At 39.7% G+C, this 17,867-nt stretch overlaps 1 protein-coding gene across 1 annotated transcript in view; it reads left to right on the top strand.

The window, feature by feature from the left end:
* The window catches only part of LOC128853516 (transcription initiation factor TFIID subunit 4-like), a 128,618-nt gene that overhangs the window by 71,045 nt on the left and 39,706 nt on the right, over positions 1-17,867 (top strand). The window contains exon 14 of the mRNA XM_054079067.1: positions 14,230-14,352. Coding sequence (XP_053935042.1) covers positions 14,230-14,352 — 123 coding nt within the window. The remainder of the gene's footprint in view (positions 1-14,229; positions 14,353-17,867) is intronic.

Below are 17,867 nucleotides of genomic sequence, written 5' to 3'. Positions count from 1 at the left end.
CATCTGCCCCCAGCTCCCGCGGGCGCTCCCCATCACATGCTATAACCGCGGGGGATCGGGGCGCACCTCCTAAATCTTCTGTTCCTTTGCCCACTCGGTCTGGGTGCTGCGCGTTGCACCGGCAGCTGGCCGGCAGCAATCAGCTGCATGCCTCCTGCGGACAAATCTTCCCTCACGTCTTTGTGCAAGACCCCCAAACAAAGATCTGCCCGTGGTCCCCACGTCTCCTTCCCGGCTGCGGTCCGGAGGAGCATTTGCATGTGCTGTCATCTCACAATGGCAGGACCTTGTTTGAAATGCATGCGCTTCGTAAAACCTGTGATCTCTTTCTAGCCTCTTAGTGGAAGATGAACGAGTTCATGGGAGCAGAGTTAAAGCTAAGGTTGGAACTGTAATAGTAAAATCTCAGAAAGAGTCATGTAAAACTTCCTTGCCGGCCCATTTTTGAGGGAGTTGATGGATGTGCGTGCAGTGCTTTTGTGTATCTCCACATAATTGAGAAGATGCACAAGACAATTTTCACAGCTCTCTTGAAGTCTATTTTATTTAGCAGATTGTAAAATGAGATACAAAGAAATAACTGGATTTGGCAAATCTGCTTTGTAAAGGTATGCGAAAATTTTCTACGAAGTTGATCAGCATCTCCCGTCTGTGCTGGGATGTGGCAAGGTATGGTTATTTACTGACCTATCTAAGTATTTATTGGGGCATCGTGCGAGCAGGAGCATTGTTGGCATTTTCAGGAGTTTATCATGGTCGAGTTTTAAGGAATATGTATTATAGTTAACAGTAAGGTAGAAAATGTCAGTTTTTACCAAGTAAGTCCTAAACATTTCATTCTCTAGCTACATTTTTATCTCTCTCTCTGTATACGCGCACTCACATACACACACATATATAAAATATATATAACATATATGTGTGTGTGTATGTATATTTTGCCAAGGGAAGTTGAGGCTGCCCGATCGTTGGAGGTGTTCCAGGCCGGGTTGGATGGGCTTTGGGTAGCCTGGTCCAGTGGGAGGCGTCCCTGCCCATCACAGGGGAGTTGGAACTGGATGATCTTTAAGGTCTCTTCCAACCCAAACTGTTCTATGATTCTATATATATATATGTGTGTATATATATATATATATCTCCTCTCCTTATAAACAACAAGGCTGGTCAGGGACGTGCGGAGGTTGTGATAGGTGTGTTAGAATCTCTTTCCTATTTTTAGTTCAGTCTTGTCATAAAAAAAATACATTTGTGTCAGCCTGTGAAAGAGTCTCTTGGTAGTTGAATCATAGTTGAATAATGAGATGCTGCTCAACTTACCCTGAAAAAGTAGTTCCTCTTTAGTAACAGTAATTTTTTTTAAGTAAATAAAATGTATTATTGGCGTTCACGGTGTAAGCAGGGTGGTCTTTCTTCCCTCTGGTACATCTTTACTAAAGGTGGATATTATTATCTCTAAAGTGTAAACACTTGAAAGGTATTTCTGTATTTTTAATGTTATTAGTTGGTTGAGTAACGACTTGTAAGACTTCTGATTTGATTTAGTGTTGAAAGTTGTTGCTGAATTGGTGGTTAACTTCTAGTTTTCCATGGAAATGGTCGGAAACATGTGAATCAAGTGTTCTGGAATGGGGAAGTATGTTATATATTTGTGCTGATGAGTGTCTGTACTGAGGTGTTACAACTTCCTTAAGGCCGGTATCGCTATCTGCAGGAGTGAAGTAAAGGGAACTGGAAACCAGTATGATGCAATGGGTTTGTTGACCCTGCGCAGCCAGGCGAACATCTCAGTAAGCAATCAAAAGCACAGAGCAGCTTCCTTACACTTCTGTGTCCTTTCCCTTTGCAACTGTTAAATCTGTTTATGTTCAGAACAGACGTTTATATTCTTGAAAGAGAAATAACACCATGCAGACTTCTGAAGATTTTTCTTCATCTTCTTTTTTTTGACCTACTATCAGGTTTTTAAAGGAATTTCACCCTATAAAGCCAAAAATCGTATTCGCATGGCAAGGTGCCTGAAAATCTATTGATTTCCCCCAAAGTAAGAATAATTTAAATAAAAAAAAAAAGGAGATCTATCCTGAAAGAAGTGCTTTTCTCTGGTAAACATGTCAGACCAGTCAAGTATGCTTTAGGAAGGTGTCAGATACACAAAATGGAAAATTAGATTGAAAATAAAAGCTGAACACAGGTATGAATTGTGTATAGGAAGACAGGAGTGAGGGAGAATGTTCACTTTATAAGAAACATAATAGAAGTGAAATTGGTGAGAACATTTTATGATAATTTTGGTTTTCTCTTTTCAAAGCCTGTGCTTAAATTCTGGAAAATTTTAATGTATATTTTCATACGGAGCCCTTAGTCTTAAGGGAGTCAGACCTTTGTGGCTGTAATGGGCAGCTGCCAGCTCTGGGGCAGTGGGATTGGCTCCCCAGTGTAGGGTGCTTGGAGAAGGTGTAGGAATGTCTACTGGGTCTTACAGGTAATATTTAAGAAGATCATTGAATATACGGTACTTCTTCACTGTATATGGTGCTGTTTAATTAAGTAAAACATCTTAGACTTCCTCTTTTGAGAAAGAGTAAATTCAGCATTCAACAAAATTGTTCCATGTTTTAGTAATGGTCTTTCATTAGCAGTTGCCAATTGTTCCTTCTTAAGTAATATGTTCAGGGGATGCATGGTTTACTGGGGTGTGTCAGAAAACAAATACAGGATGATTTCTTTTCTCTTCTAAGGGTATAAGTGGTTTGCATCTTTTAGCTATTTTACCTTTTTAGTGATCTAGGTGACTGCAAAGGTGGCATTACAGACCTCCACCTGGCCTGGAATACATCTAACCAACACGCAGCTGCACTCGATAACCCCATAAACTTCTGTAATGTAGTCTCGAGCTGGAAACTTGCACCTTAGTTTAGAATGCAGGTTGAACAATGGTCTGGATTATACTAGAGATGGAACTCCTCAGAGGAGGGAGGTAACTTCAGGTCATGAGACAATGGTACAGTGTTCTACAACCATTTGTTAATCCCAGTTTTGTCAAGGTTTAATCTCAGTAGTTTACTTAGAGATACAACAGTCTTCACTGAGGAGCTGAACCTGTGTGTGTTGTGGGCAGCCGTGGTCCTCACTGGAAGGCACTGGGATTTCAGCAAAGCGTGATGCCATTCTGCTCTTGAATATAGAACAATCCCTAATGAATAGGAAATGTCTTGTTATGTTGTCTAAAATGCACGTTTCTTAAATTTTTCAATGGATGATTCCATTCCCGTATCTGGTGATTTGTGATCTGCTCAGCTGTATGAAAGAAGAGAAGTCATAAATGTACAGTTCATCAATAGCCTCGGGTAATTGTAACTGAGGCATTAAAAATAATTCCTGAGTGAAAACCGCTCATCTGTCCATCTATCCATGTGGAGAGATTATTTCTGGCTACCACTGAAATTCAAAAAACAAACCCTCCAAACCTGATGGAGAAGGAAATCTCTACCTTAGCAGATATGCCGACGCTCAGGATCGCTGAGAGCGTGGGAGATGATGAGGCAAATGGGAGAAGGAGCCAACTGTTTTGTCTCAGGGAGTTTTCTTTTTGCCCTTTTTGCCTCTTAGAACATATTTGCTCCTGTCCCCTATTAAACTTAAGTTCCTCATCTTTAAAATGTTGGAAATGGAATTCTTCTCTTTCACACCGTTTTAATTCTGGAGCAATTACTGACAGCAGCAGCAGTATGCAAAACAAGCAGTATTTGTCCCTCTGGTGTTGGGTATAATCTATCACAACATCTCCAGTGGACAGTTGTGATTTATTATTATCAGCTACATTTAACATTTTTACTTAAATGCCAAGTATTTTTGTAATTATATATAAACGAATCTGTTTGTATACCATTTATTTGAAAATCAACTGAAAAGTTTGTGATTTTGCATTAATTTCCGCTGTTGCATATTTATTTCCAGTCTCCTCCCTTTGATTTTGTTACTTAAGAAGCAAAGAAGAAGGCAAAGTTTGGGTTTTTTTAATGCACTGAATCTATTTTCTCGTTGCAGTAGTTTCACATTTAATTACTGCTGTCTTTGATAATAAATTGTGTTGCAGAGTTTGCAATATATTTTATAAAGCAGAGTCCTTTGGTGAGTTGGTTATGGAAACAATAAGCGTTTGTGACAGGTTGTTTGCTGAACACTTCCTCTGTGCATATGGCAGATCATAGTTCAGTTGTTAGCAGATTATCCATTGTGCCTTGATGTTAAAAGAGGATCCTTTTCAGGCTGCGTTTAAAGCCGCTCTGCACCGTCCTAGAATGGTGGCATCTGAGAGGAGTTACGGGAAGTTCACACAGGCTGAGAAGGGAAAAAAATGAACCCAGCAAAGAGCTTGCAGTGATTTCAGCTTTCTGCTTGTGATCTCTGACAATAGTTCTTGTGAATTTTTCCACTGAATTTCTAACTGCTTGGAAACAGTTAATCAGTTCTATAATAGAACAGCATTAAATATTCTTTTATAGCAAAAAAACCCCAACTTTTAAAGGTCTGTGGATCCATTATTACTTAGAAGCCAGTATTTTAATTCCGTTTTTTTAACACTGGACTGGCCAGAAAGTTAAGGGGTTTTAAACAATGGTATTTTGGACATCAATTTTGGAACGTAAGGAAATTTTACCCAATTAGAAGAGGAAAGTCAGAAATACTTGTTTTCAAAACTGTGAGGATGAGGAACCTGTACTGAGGGGATAATCCGTAGCTTTCCCCACTTATTATAATGTGCCAAGGAATAGAGAGCAAAGAATATAGTGGAATTTTTCTGTGAAGAATTACATTCTGCTGTTGGTGACACACATTTTAGATTTTTAGTATGCAGAAGGATTGTTAAGATCTGAATCAAAGGTTCAATTTGCAATAAACTGAAAATTAATTAACCCCCCCTCCATGTGTTGTTTTGGAGATGGGGAGAGTATTTTGGGGAAAAGCAGAAGGAAGAGTGAAAGATTAAAAATATTTTACTTGAAAAGATGACTGTAAGGAGGTACATTTTAGATCATCTCGTTTCCTTTTTAATGCAAATCGGATTCTTTGATTATTCACTTTTATTATTTATTTATCCTTACACAAAAGTTAGAAATCATTACATATTGGCACTATAGGCATTTTTATAATGCAATAATAGTAGTGCAACTGTCACACCCGGTTTATTCATTGGTGAAAAAGCATTTAGAGAAAAAATAATTTTGAATTGAATTAATTAAGGGATTCTTAAAGTTCTAAGCTTAAAGTAACTGCAGTTCTTTAAAGCAGAAAAACAAGAGAGAAAACAAATACTGCCCCTTAAGCAGATGCTTATTCATGTAGGATAGCTGCTTTGATTTTGGAGAGGTGGTGTGACTTGCAGTTGGAAACCTTGATTTATTGTGTCGTTATTTATATCTGCAATAAATGAGGAATAAGCATAAAACATGAAAAGGGAGATTAGGTATTACGCTAGTTCTCTTACTTTTTGTATTTTATTTACATGAAATATCTCTTTTTTTAATGGTGTGTTGCTGTGCCTTTTGTTGACCATATCTGTACGCCAGGTCTGTCTGCTTGTTTCCATTGGCTTGTCATGTTCACTAATTAGGGAACTGCTGCATGATTCACCTTGTTAATTAGAGGGACTTGCACACAAAGGCCTTCGGGCAGTGCGAAAGAAGAGCCTAGCACTAGTGCCCTGAGAAAGCTACAGCCTGTGAAGTAATTCTTCTCATCTACCTTCTATTTTTTATTTGAAATGAATAAATCATTGAGATTTTCCTTGTGGAGTGAGAATGCAAGAATTCACATCTTTGTAAGATGTAAATTATACGTGATCAATAGAAGGGGGTGACTACTGTATTGTACTTGCAAGATTCCCTAATTTACTACTTGTCAGTGTATGAAAAATTGCTTGGAATATTTTGTCCCCACACTGTGGTGTGTTGTTCCCTTGATCTGCAGGAGAAATGAGCAGGAGCAGGCTTGCCGTAGTTAAATCTGAAACTGAAAAAAATGTAGATTATTTAAATTTTGAGCTTGTTTTGCATCCCTAGTGGAACTTCCATTTTGGAAATGAACCCGCAGTACTACCCTCACAACTTTCAAGGGAGAGGAGAAGGTGGGTGTCTGGCTATTTTCGTTCCCAGTACTGCTCTGCCTCATCTCACTTTGGAAAAGAGGAGCACACTCGCTGTGTTGTGTGTTCTTCAGTCGAATATAGTTTCAGAATAAATGAAGATTCGTTTGTTGTGTCGCTTAGACTTGATCAAACCACAACCCAGACTGCAAAAAAGGATATTGCGTTAAAAGTGCACGACTAGTCTCTACTACACATTTCCCATCTGTTTATGACACTTCAGAAATTAACTTCAATGCCATTCTCTCCAACTATTTGATTAAAATTACTTAGTACAGCCAGTGATTTTTAGCAGACTGCTACATTTGCCTCGTTCCCTCAAATGAGGCTGGCAGTTTCAAGACGTGGATTTCCCATAAGAACGGTAAAGGATTGGTATCAAACTCTGGGCATGTTCTGTCGGAATAACCTAGTTAATAAAGCCTCTTACCAGACTTTTAACTGGTATTTTAAACGCTGCTGTTCTGAGGTTTTGTGATAATGGTACGGAGGCAGAGAAATTTTACTAAAATAATAGAAATGTTAATTTGGAAAAATGAGGAAAATGCTTCAGACTGACTGGAGATTTTGTAGCATTACAGACTGTTACTCTTCACATCCCCAAAACTGAGATCTTTCTACGTCCGTCAGTCTTCGGTTGACTCCATCGATGTGCTAACCAAGAACATGCTTTCCTCATGTGTTTGGTACAGTTCTGGTGTAATTGTTTCTTAACTATTTCAGATTTCAAGTGTCTGCCAGAGATGGAATAGAAATAAAAGTCACAAAGGCCATGCTATGCCATCCAAACCAGGGGTGCCCAGAGAAGACCGTGCAAATAAAACTCTCAATTGGAGTCGTGTAGCACTAACACGAAGTTAGAATCGTTTAGGTTGGAAAACACCTTTAAGATCATAAAGCCCAGCCCTGACCCTCACACTGCCAAGCCCACCACTAAACCACGTCTCTAAGCACCCCCTCCATGCGTCTTTTAAATGCCTCCAGGGATGGTGACACTTTCCTGGGTGGCCTCTGTGAGTGCTTGACAGCTCTTTCAATGAAGTAATGTTTCCTAATACCCAGTCTAAACCTCCCCTGGCTCAACTTATAGAATCACAGAGTGGTTTGGGTTGGGAAGGACCTTGAGACCCCATCCAGTTCCACCCCTGCCATGGGCAGGGACACCTCCCGCTGGCTCAGGGGCTCCGAGCCCCATCCAACCTGGTCTGGAACCCCTCCAGGGATGGGGCAGCCACAGCTTCTCTGAGCAACCTGGGCAAGGGCCTCCCCACCCTCATCGTGAAGAATTTCTTCCCAATGTCTAATCTAAATCTTCCCCCTTCCAATTTAAAGCCATTCCCGCTACCCATTGTTGTAGAACTCTTTCAGGGGGATGTGAGGAATATCTTTCTTAAAAAAGTAATTGGTACACGTTGTATCTTCTAGGTAGGAGTATGTAGCTTAAGAGATGGTAGTAGAGTTGCAGATATAAATGCTTTTAAGTTAAACCAAATTAGTGTGTTTTATTTGGAAAATCAAAAAAGCAACCAACCAAGAATATATGGAACTAATCAAAAGAAGTTTGCGAATAAGCATTAGTTGATAAGTGGCACTAGTGGGATAAGGAGAACTTCAAACTATTTGGGGAATAAAATGGTACCAGAGACAAAGTATATTAAAAAATCACAGGACTTTTTAAAGTCGCTCACAAAATTCTTCATGCTTTAGGTTTTTTATAAGTTGTAAGTAATCTTCTAAGGGGACTTCGATGAAAATTATACCTATGACTGTGGATATATCTGGATCAGTTCTAACAGTTCATGGGTTTGAGTAGTAAGGAGATAAAATTCTGGTTTTACTGATAATTATTTAAAAATTGCAATTAAATAGATAATGTACATAACTTAAGAAAATTACAATTAAGGCTTTTCTTCAGAGAAAAAATAAAAATGAAAGGCAGGATGCACCTGGCATTTTCTCTATCAGAAATTTGACATACGCTTTGTTGAAAGTAATAGGGTAAATGTTAATGGAAAAGTTGAATAAACTTCTAAAACATAATAAAATTAGAGGTAATAAACATAAATCTCTATTGTAAGAAAGTCACTTGGTCAAAAGTACCTCAGTTAAGGTTCCAGAACTGTATTCAGATGCTCATTATTTTGAGAAACATTCATCTTGGGGGCTGAAATGTTCCCAACTTATTCTTTGCCTAGGGAGATTTTTTCAAACACTATGCAATGATTTTCAACCGTTGTTAAAAGTGTGTGGGAAAGAGAATAAAGACGGAAAAAAAAAAGGAAGAAAAGTGAAGTAAAATCTTGATCTGCCTCCGATGGCTGTGCAGCCATTGCAAGTGATGCCGGGAGTTGTATGGAGTTGTGGGAGAGCACTTGTGGAGAAGGAACATCCTGCTTTGTAATGAAGAAAATCGGATATAATTTGGCAGAGCTGGGAGTCTTTTAAAGTCTCACAGAATGCGTTTGGGGTTTCATTTGCTGTTACACATGTAAAGCTTCTCTGGTATTGCATTATTGCTGCGCCACTTCTAAACTTCAGCTGCTTTGGGCCAGTTTCTTCCCAGCCAGCGTGCTGTTGCTGTGGGAGTTCCGCTGACCTTTGGAGACTCCGGTAAGGCGGGAGAGAGGCAGGAGCACAGCATGGACGTTCTGCAGACGCTGTCTGGTTTCCAAGACTCTTTCTGAAGTTCGCTTATGTACCGATCCTTCTTCATCATTGTCCTGGACTTGTTGAGGTTACTACCGGCATTTTTAATGAGCTTCATTTTTTTAATTGCACCTTCTGTTGTGGACGTCTTAGGACATGTGTAATGGTTCCACATTTCAGGCTCTGCTCAGCAAAAAAGATGTTTTTCCAGGGGGTGTAATCACTGTCTGAGGCTGATAGATACATGTTGCAGAACCATCAATTAAGACAAGCTTTTCCCAGCATATGACCCTGTTATCAGGAATTAAACCATCCATCGCAAACGGAATTAGGAGGGATCTCCATTGATGCCTATTGGCTAGAAATCAATGCTTAAATCATTGTTTATATGATGTTGCTTTCATCAAACGTTTCTGCCATTTAATGCTCTTCGTTGCCAATTTCCTGTTCAACATTTGTTCCTGGCTGTCTTCATTCTCGATTGCGGTTTACAGTCTGTCGATATTTATAGCTTCTGTTGTGCTGTTAGCCTCTTCTCTGTCCTTGTTTCTTCTTAGTTGGTATTTGTAAACTGTGGTGGGAACTGTAAGTAGCCAAAATCTGGTTCTCTGTGGGCTGAGTTGGCTCTGTAACTATAGAAACTTTTATAACTCAACTTTTATTCTGTTATCAGCCCTATATTGACAATATTTGAACATACTTGACTGCTTTCTCAGGGTCCTTCTTTATCTCCACAATCATCTCTGTCTCTTTGTCACTGGTTTATTTTCCTTCCAGCCAAAAACACATCCCTGATTTCCCCCCATGGGCAGAGAAACACCTGCCTAAGCTTTCTCTGTAATGTGATGTTTCTCCCTCAATTCTGTTTTATTTTTGATATTTATTTGTAGACCTAATTACTAAGATTTCCAGTTATTATCTTGCTTTCTGCTCATATTGAAGGAAATTTCTCCTAGTCCCACCCTTAGCAGCTACAGCTCAGGCCCATATTTCATTTACACCTTTTGCTTAGGTTTTCCCTCTATTTGGAGCACATTTCACCTTCTTGTGAAGATGCTTTTTGCTTGTGATTTTGAACAACTTCTGTCTTTCTGATGAGTGGCACAGTGACTCATTTACAGGTTGACATTCCCTTTTCCTGTTGATTCAGGTGAGCAGGAGAGGTTCACTGACGTGTTTGCATAGCTGACGTAAGCAGGCTTTTGTGCTCGCTGAGGAGGAAGGCTCGACAGTACAGATTGCAGACACTTCAAGGCTGTTTAATTTTCTGGATTGGAGAGGGTGTTCGACTTGATCTGTAATTGTTCGTGCAAGAATCCAGCATTTGTTTTACAATTTTCTTTGCAAACTGAATTCATACCTCAAACAAATCCATAGAGATATTCCTCTAGCCATAACTTCCTTGAATTTACTCTCGGTTTAGTCAATCTGGTAGAAAAGTGAACGTGATCTTCGCTGTTCTCTGTGGTGATTGCAGTACTAATTAGAGTAATGGATGGGCTGGGTTGGATGGGGCCTTGGGCAGCGTGATCGACCGGGACATGTCCCTGTCCATGGCGGAGGGGTTGGAACTAGATGATCCTTAGGATCCCTTCCAACCCAAACTATTCTGTGTTTCTACCAGGGATTTATTTCTTAAAGAAATCTTGAAAATGGATCCGTGTTTGTTTGTGAATCGGGTGGTTTCTTCCAGTTGAGTAGACTGCCACAACTGGCGGTGGAAGTGGAAATCAAAGAAGTAAAACTGTTCACTGGGCATCTATTCCCACCTTGTATTTATTTTTTAGTGTGTCAGTGCCTGTTCTCACGATGGCTCATAGTGCTGAAAAGGCTTGAAGTAAATGCTTGGTTTCTGTTGCAAAATTACTTGTAACAAACCTAGATTTTAAGCTGTAACGTTGATAGATCAGCTAGACATATGGCTGTCTTCCTTGTGGCATATGGCTCGTGGCGCTGCTTTTTGCAATACCTCAGTGTATCGTAACAAATAATGATCTAAGGAAAACAAACTCAAATTTTAGAACCTCTGTTGTTAGCTTTACTTTAGCGAAGTAGTAAAGTAGTGCTCTTTCTGTGGTTGTAGTGTTACACCGCTGTCACAAAAAAGGAAACTTCTTTGTGTGAAATTATATTGGTGTCTAATACTTACACTTCTCATCAAAGGGATCTCTTTAAGTTAAAGTTGTCATCAAGTAATGAAATACTTCTCAGTAATTAAATGGCATGCTGAAAGTGAATTGGGATCAGATAAGGAGCAAGGAACAGCATCTTATTTGTGAGCATTTTTCTTGTATAATGTGTACTGGAATATTTATCTTTGTTTTAGATAAATATTTTGACTTTCAAAAAAGCTAATTGTTGTTGATTAGTGTGGTTCTGAACAACGCATTGCTTCCTTCCCAGAGGGCAGAAATTTTAGCATGCTATTGATAAATATATCCATATTAATTGTGGTGAAGGCAAGTTAAAGAATGGTATTGCATCACCGATCCGATATGAAAATGAGGGTGTGAATGAATGCAGCTGTCAAGCAATTGTGTCTTATTGGTTAATTTAGAGAGTTAGATTCATTTCTGCTAAATCATATTAACTAACAGAAATTGTATTTCTGTTCTCAGGATGTGGAGATATTTACAGGTGTTTCCTTGTTCAAATATCTAGGAATTATTAACTGGCTTAGAAGATACACGATACTGTAATAAGAGGATGCTTTGTTACTTCAAAATATAATTGATCGGGTAAAGTAAGAAGCTTCAGTAGCTTTTCAGAATAATTTCAAAGCACTGAAGATGGCTATGTATAATTAATGTTATTCTTAGCACTGAACTATGTACGCAAACTGGTTGCAAAGTCATTTTCACTTGATGCAGGGAATATAGTTCCAGAGTATACTGGGGCCAAGAGCCTCCATTGGTCTGGGTTGTGCATTTGGCAGCTGGTGGCTCAAGAGGGATGTCGTACAGGTGGGCACCAAAGCTCTGTTAATTACACGGCTCCCAAGAACTATTTCGCTATTCCTGAACTTCTTGCAAGATACCTGCAGTAACTGTTGTGAGGTTTTATGACTATTAAAAATAGCTCATATATCTGTTTTCTTGGTAAAACAGCACCAGATGCTTTGCAGGTGTGAAGTGATTGTCCCACTATATGGAATTTAGAGAAATGACATATTGTGCTCTACCATCTGCGTGTGTAAAATGCAAAGGATCCTGAATTATAGTTCTTAGAGCAACTTTCCAGAGGCACTGAGTGCGCGTGTTGGTACGATCACTGTACAGAGTAACGTAGGTAGAACAGAGAGCCACGTCTTAGCGTGCTGTTGGCTTGAAAACAGGGACTTTGGCTAAGCCACTCGTATCTTAGCCTTTGCGTGATACCAGTTATCTATCAGACTACATTCCAGACCTGCATCTCCCAGGAAATGGATACTTACCGCAGTGCAAAATTTCTGAGTCTGAAGCCACCCGCTTCACAACTTGATCTGAGATCACTCTGAGCCAGTTGGCCCTCACTTAAATATTCATCAGGCTTCTGATAATTGTGATAACCCTTATAGGCTGCAAGCATGGCAAATTAGCAAAAAGATGATTGATCTTTTTTTATATGCGGTTTTATCTTCAACCTTTCCTGGATATATGTTATACTATAGTAATAATTTCTTCTCTAAGGTATTTGCCAGTATCTGGATTTGCACATCTATTTACAGTTGCCTCGAAGCCTCATAATTACAATACAGCTGAAATGTCCATTTTCTTTCCCTGACTACAAATAGGGATCAATCGAATTTTAAATGACTGCTTACGGGCTAGCTTCCGATCATGACCTTTGTAAATGATTAGAGCTCACCACTGTTGCTATCTACCTTGAAAGGGTAAGCGGGCAGGTCTGTCTAACTGGCATTTAATCTGGAAGAGAGCCAAAGATATTTGAGCTAAAAACCTAATATGAGTTGGCAAAGAGAAGTATCTATAGACCTTTGCACTATTATTTAGGCATTTTTCCACGTTTCTTTTTTTGTATTTAGGAAATTCCTTTGTCCTGTAGATAGATGAGCTGTGTATCGGTAGATAATGTTCTACTGAAGTTACGATAATAACTGAAGCTGTAGCATATATAGCATAAAAATATAAAAAGTGGGTTTGCAAACTAAATATAGTGGATTTGCTTATTCTGAAGAATATGTTGCATTGCGAAATGGATAAACCTAAAAAATGCACTAAATAGGATGCGTGAAAGGGACCTGCTTTGTCCAGGCAGAAGTGAATGGCAAAGATATACTGTCTGTTGGTACTTTTTTGTTTAAGCCTCCTTTCCTTTTAACGTTGGCCAATGTAGTTCAGGCCCCTCTTGGTGTGCAGCTTGTGTCTCAGTAACGGCTGAGGCACTTACACCTACACTTGTCGGTTCAGTTTTGGTTTAATGAAGAATTGTGCCTGTGCCATCCAGTGTTTTTATTACCACTGCTGCATTTCTTGAGGTGGTCTTCTGTGCATTCTGTTGGACTGTGAGCAAGTACAACATCCGTGGGATTAGAAACCAAATATCTCCTCTGAATTGAAGCATTTTGCAAACTCGAAGTTTTGAAATTAATAAGAATGATTACTAAGAGCAATGGAGGCTTTTATCTAATTAGAATCATACGTTGTGTTACCTAATCAGTTATTCTTGTGTAGTGTTAGCGATCAGAATATTTATTGAAGTGATGCTGTTTGTGGGAATATGTCTCGTCGTTAACTCTCTAACAGGATCATACAGTTTATAATGAATATGCGATCGTATCTCTTCCTCCTGCGGTGAACAGAGTATTTTCTCTTTTCTGTAGTGTGCTACACCGTTACATAGCGGAGCTGGCAGGTTGTTTTCTTAGCCTCAGACTAGTCCAATGCAGCGTTACCTAAATCCTAACCACAGAAAACGGCTGTAAATTCAGTTCGTAGGGTTTTTGGTCAGCATTGCCTTCTGCTGATGTTTAGATAGAGGTCTCTTATTCGTTTAGATATGATTTGTTTTCAAGCAAATATCAAGTGTATGTTTGAAATACTCAAAGTAAATCTGAGATGGAAGGAAATGAGATCTATTTTGAGGATTTGAATTCAAATTTACATTGTTTGTATCAGTCTTAAACTGGAGATGTGTGATCACCCTCTAGTACTTCACAGGTTAAGGCAGTTTTCAAGGATAATGATGGAATTTTGAAAAACAATTGAGTTACGTGGAAAGAGAAATCCCGTGGAAAGTCAAGACAACTTCTCTGCTTTTGTTATTACTCTACTGCAAGGCTGCATGCTTGAGCTGCTAAATTGGTATTTCTTGGAACAGCGAAGTACTCTTAGGGATTGCTCATGTGTGACTTTTACCTCGTGCTCACAAGTCTGAGAATAACTTTTCGAAATGACAACAGAATAAAAACTAAACAGAGTTTTTTCTCTCTCTCATAGATGCAGCAACAAGAACTTGCACAAATGAGGCAGAGGGATGCCAATCTAACTGCGTTGGCAGCTATCGGTCCCCGGAAGAAACGGAAGCTTGACTCGCCTGGACTGCTTTCTGCAGGAGGAGAGGTATGTGTCTATGCTCATAGTAAGAGAATTTATTGTTTCAAAACCTGGTAGGAATAACTAGAGATGCTACGTGCCGATATTTTCAGTGGATTGTGTAACTTGGAAAATGTGATGCAAATTACTGAATTAGGACTGTGACTCCAGTTTGCCTCGCCGTCGTTAAAATGGCATCTTCTCGTAGTTGTATTTTCAGGTTCCAACAGATAATAAAGGAATATTGTAAAAATAAGTTACATGTGAAGTATAGGTCTCTCCCTTAATGTGTTCCCTGCCTCTATGCTGGTTTTCTCCTCTGCACAATCCAAAGGAAAACAGAAAAAAAGAGTAGAGCGGGAAGAAATATCTGGAAAAACATAACTGTAGTCTTGCTTACGGTTTGGACGAAGTGCTTGTCGTACACCAGTAAGAGTAGTTTTGTGACAAATATGTGTCAAAACTTTTCAGAGAGTGGCTGTTTGTCCTCTGCAAATGCAAAGATGAGTTTGTAACCATGCTAAGTTGTGTGTGTTTTTCCTAAGAATACTGTGCTCTAGGGGTAGACTCCGGTTTGTTCGCATGATTCTCCTTATCTTAAATGGAGAAGCACCTGTACTGTACAACGGAATGGAAAATCATGGAGGGTGTGATATATATTAACCAAGGTGGAGAACTCGGATGACGTAGTTGCATTACCTTGGATAACTCTGTAAGAGTATGGTGTTGTTAGTACAGATAGAGTTGGGCTTCTTTTGTTTCTGCTAAATATGCCTACACAATAGGAGTCAAAGTAATTCTCCCTATTATATGTCTGTTCTGAGGAAAATGCAAACATTTTGGTTTGAATAACTGACTAACAGTTTTGGCTCAGACAGTCGACTGTCTAAATGCCAGGCATTTCCAAAGGCCTTTTTGTTTCCTGGTTTGGATAGCTTTTATCTGGCTTCTCCCTCTCTTCATGTGCTAAGATTAGTGCTAAGGAATTAGCTGAGCTAGGAATAGAGGTGGATCTTGTTTATACTCTAAAGTTGTCTCATGACTTCAGATATGTAGGAGGTGCTCTCGTTTTCTGATCAAATTAGTTTCAGACTGGGTGAGCTTCCTGGGGTTTCTGTTGTCCTGTCACATTCCCTTCCTTTCAGTCTCCCTCCTTCTAATAAAACATGGATCCCTTCAGACTTTAACAAATGTACATTCCTCGGTTGTCTTTACTTGACTAAAGGAATATTTTCTCCTAAGTATCAGAATTTTTTATTATCTATTATCTATTGCTCCTTTTAAAAATGGTCCTTTTTTAAGCTTTTGTAGTTTGATGAACGAGTTGTGATGCCTTTGGTGAACCATTTAATTCAGCAATGTGCCCAAATGGGTTGTGGTGAATAGCTTCCCTCTCTCTCTCTCTCAGCTCCTTAATCTCCTGGTGTGCTGCTTCAAGAAAAGCAGAAGGTCTGTGGCAAATCCCAAAGGCTTCTGAAGATTTTTGCTTCCTTTTCTTGCTCCTATAGCCCAGATTTTGCTGAACTTTTGTGTTACACAACTGACAAACTATCCTTGAAGTTTTTGCCGATACATGGGTTTCCTGGAGTCATGAATTGTGTGGATCTTCTGCCAGTTCTAACTGAATTGCTCCCATCCCTCTGCTCCTAGCTTCTAACCATCTTGGCCAACTCTCATCGGCGCCTGGCTGCAAGCTGATTTCAAGGACTTGGATGCTGTATCTGGATTATTAGATGTCTTTTCTGGGGATAAGATCTAAAGTATTGTAGAAGCTGTGTCATGCAGTTTTGGCTGCTAGAAGCTCCCTCTTTGTGTTATTCTTCTGAGGTACTTACTAGGGCCGCTAGGCAGAAATAAACTCAACTCCTCAAACATATTTCACTCCAAAAAGGTGCTGGAAATTTGCGTTGTTTGTCTAAGGCTATCTGATTTCTCTTCTTTGGACTTGAAGATTATAAACAACACTGAATCATTATATAATCATAGAATGCTTTGGATTGGAAGGTGCCTAAATGCCCATCCAGTCCCACCCCTGCCATGGGCAGCGACACCTCCCTCTGGATCAGGTTGCTCCAGGCCCATCCAGCCTGGCCTGGAACACCTCCAGGGATGGGGCAGCACCACTGGGCCAGGGCCTCACCAGCCTCACAGGAAGACTTTTCTTCCTAAGATCTCATCTCAATCATTGTAAGAGTATGTCCTGTCTTACAGACACCCCCTTAGCCCAGTTCCGCCTCTCAATGTGTAACTTCTACCATGGTCTGTGATCCTCTGATTTCACTACATGATGTCTAAGCTTCTTGACTCCTTGCTACCAATAATCTTTGTTTGCAAGAGCTTTCTTGGCCTGCCCTTTTTTTTTTTTTTTTTTGTCAGAATGTCCAATTTTTGTCATTGAATTTGCTGGACTCCTCATTAATCTCTTTTGACATGTATATTTGCTTTTTTTTGCAGCTGGGACACTGCACATTTGCTGACCCAAAGAGATACCATTTACAAATCAATCTGCCCCTGCATGTTACGTTTTTTCCTTTTCTGAACTCTCTCCTTTGCTGTTTTACTTAGTTGCATTGGGATTTTTTTCCAATGAGATGTGTTAGATTTCCACCCAGCTGGTTGGTTCAACAGAAATACAATTTCTTTTTAGATATCAGATCTTTTTAATAATAACCGTTTGATCTGAGCAGGAGGTCAATTCAGGGAGTCATGATAGTTATGTTGCTTTAGATATAAAGTTGACGGAAAAGCATAGTGTTCCTATGATCAAGTACTGTTTGTTGCGTACAGAGAAATGGCTCTCACACAGCTTTTATAGATGTGAAAAAGTTGGTGCTCATAATTGCAAATATTTTTCCACCAGCACTTTTTTCAGGATTATTTTCATTAAGCTCGTTCTCTGTCTCACGTTGCCAGGCTCCTTTGGTCTTCAAGCTATAGCTAACCAGACTTTGGCTTTGGCTGGCAGGATGAGCTGAAGATCCGAAGGCCCAGCCCATCGCTTGCCTCTTCTGCACGAGCACGGCTGGATTTTTTGATTACTTTTACTGAGGAAATGGAAAATCAGCAGTTTTGGTGTGAGGTTATTTTTACATCATATATAGTCTTTGATTCTCATCTCCATGCAGCCGTATAAAAAATTCCATTCCAAAAAAACGGGAAAAAAGATTTGATGGGCAAGTGGGTGGGCAAGGGTGAGCCATTCTCGAGTGACACTGCCACCAAACGTGGGGCTCAATTCAGACTGTGATTACACGGTAGCTGGAGCTAATCTGACTGGCATCTCTATCCCAGTCTCTGGGAGTGCATTCCTGCCCCTTCCTGTTCATTGGCTCTGGCTTTTGTTGCACCCTGTGCTAACCCGTTTCCATTTGATAAATTGGCAGAAAATGAACCTAACAACAATAAAAAGTGAATTGTTTCTGCTTAGCTTGCTAAAGTAGTTTGGCCTAGAGCCCAGCGAGCACTGGAAAAGGAACTTCCAACAAGGCAGAGGCAGCGAACTTGAGATCACCTGCTCGTCATTCGCTTTCTTTTTACTACCT

Source organism: Cuculus canorus, chromosome 13 (genome assembly GCF_017976375.1).
Source record: "Cuculus canorus isolate bCucCan1 chromosome 13, bCucCan1.pri, whole genome shotgun sequence".
Lineage (NCBI taxonomy): Eukaryota > Metazoa > Chordata > Aves > Cuculiformes > Cuculidae > Cuculus > Cuculus canorus.
This window is presented reverse-complemented; position numbering and strand designations above follow the sequence as displayed.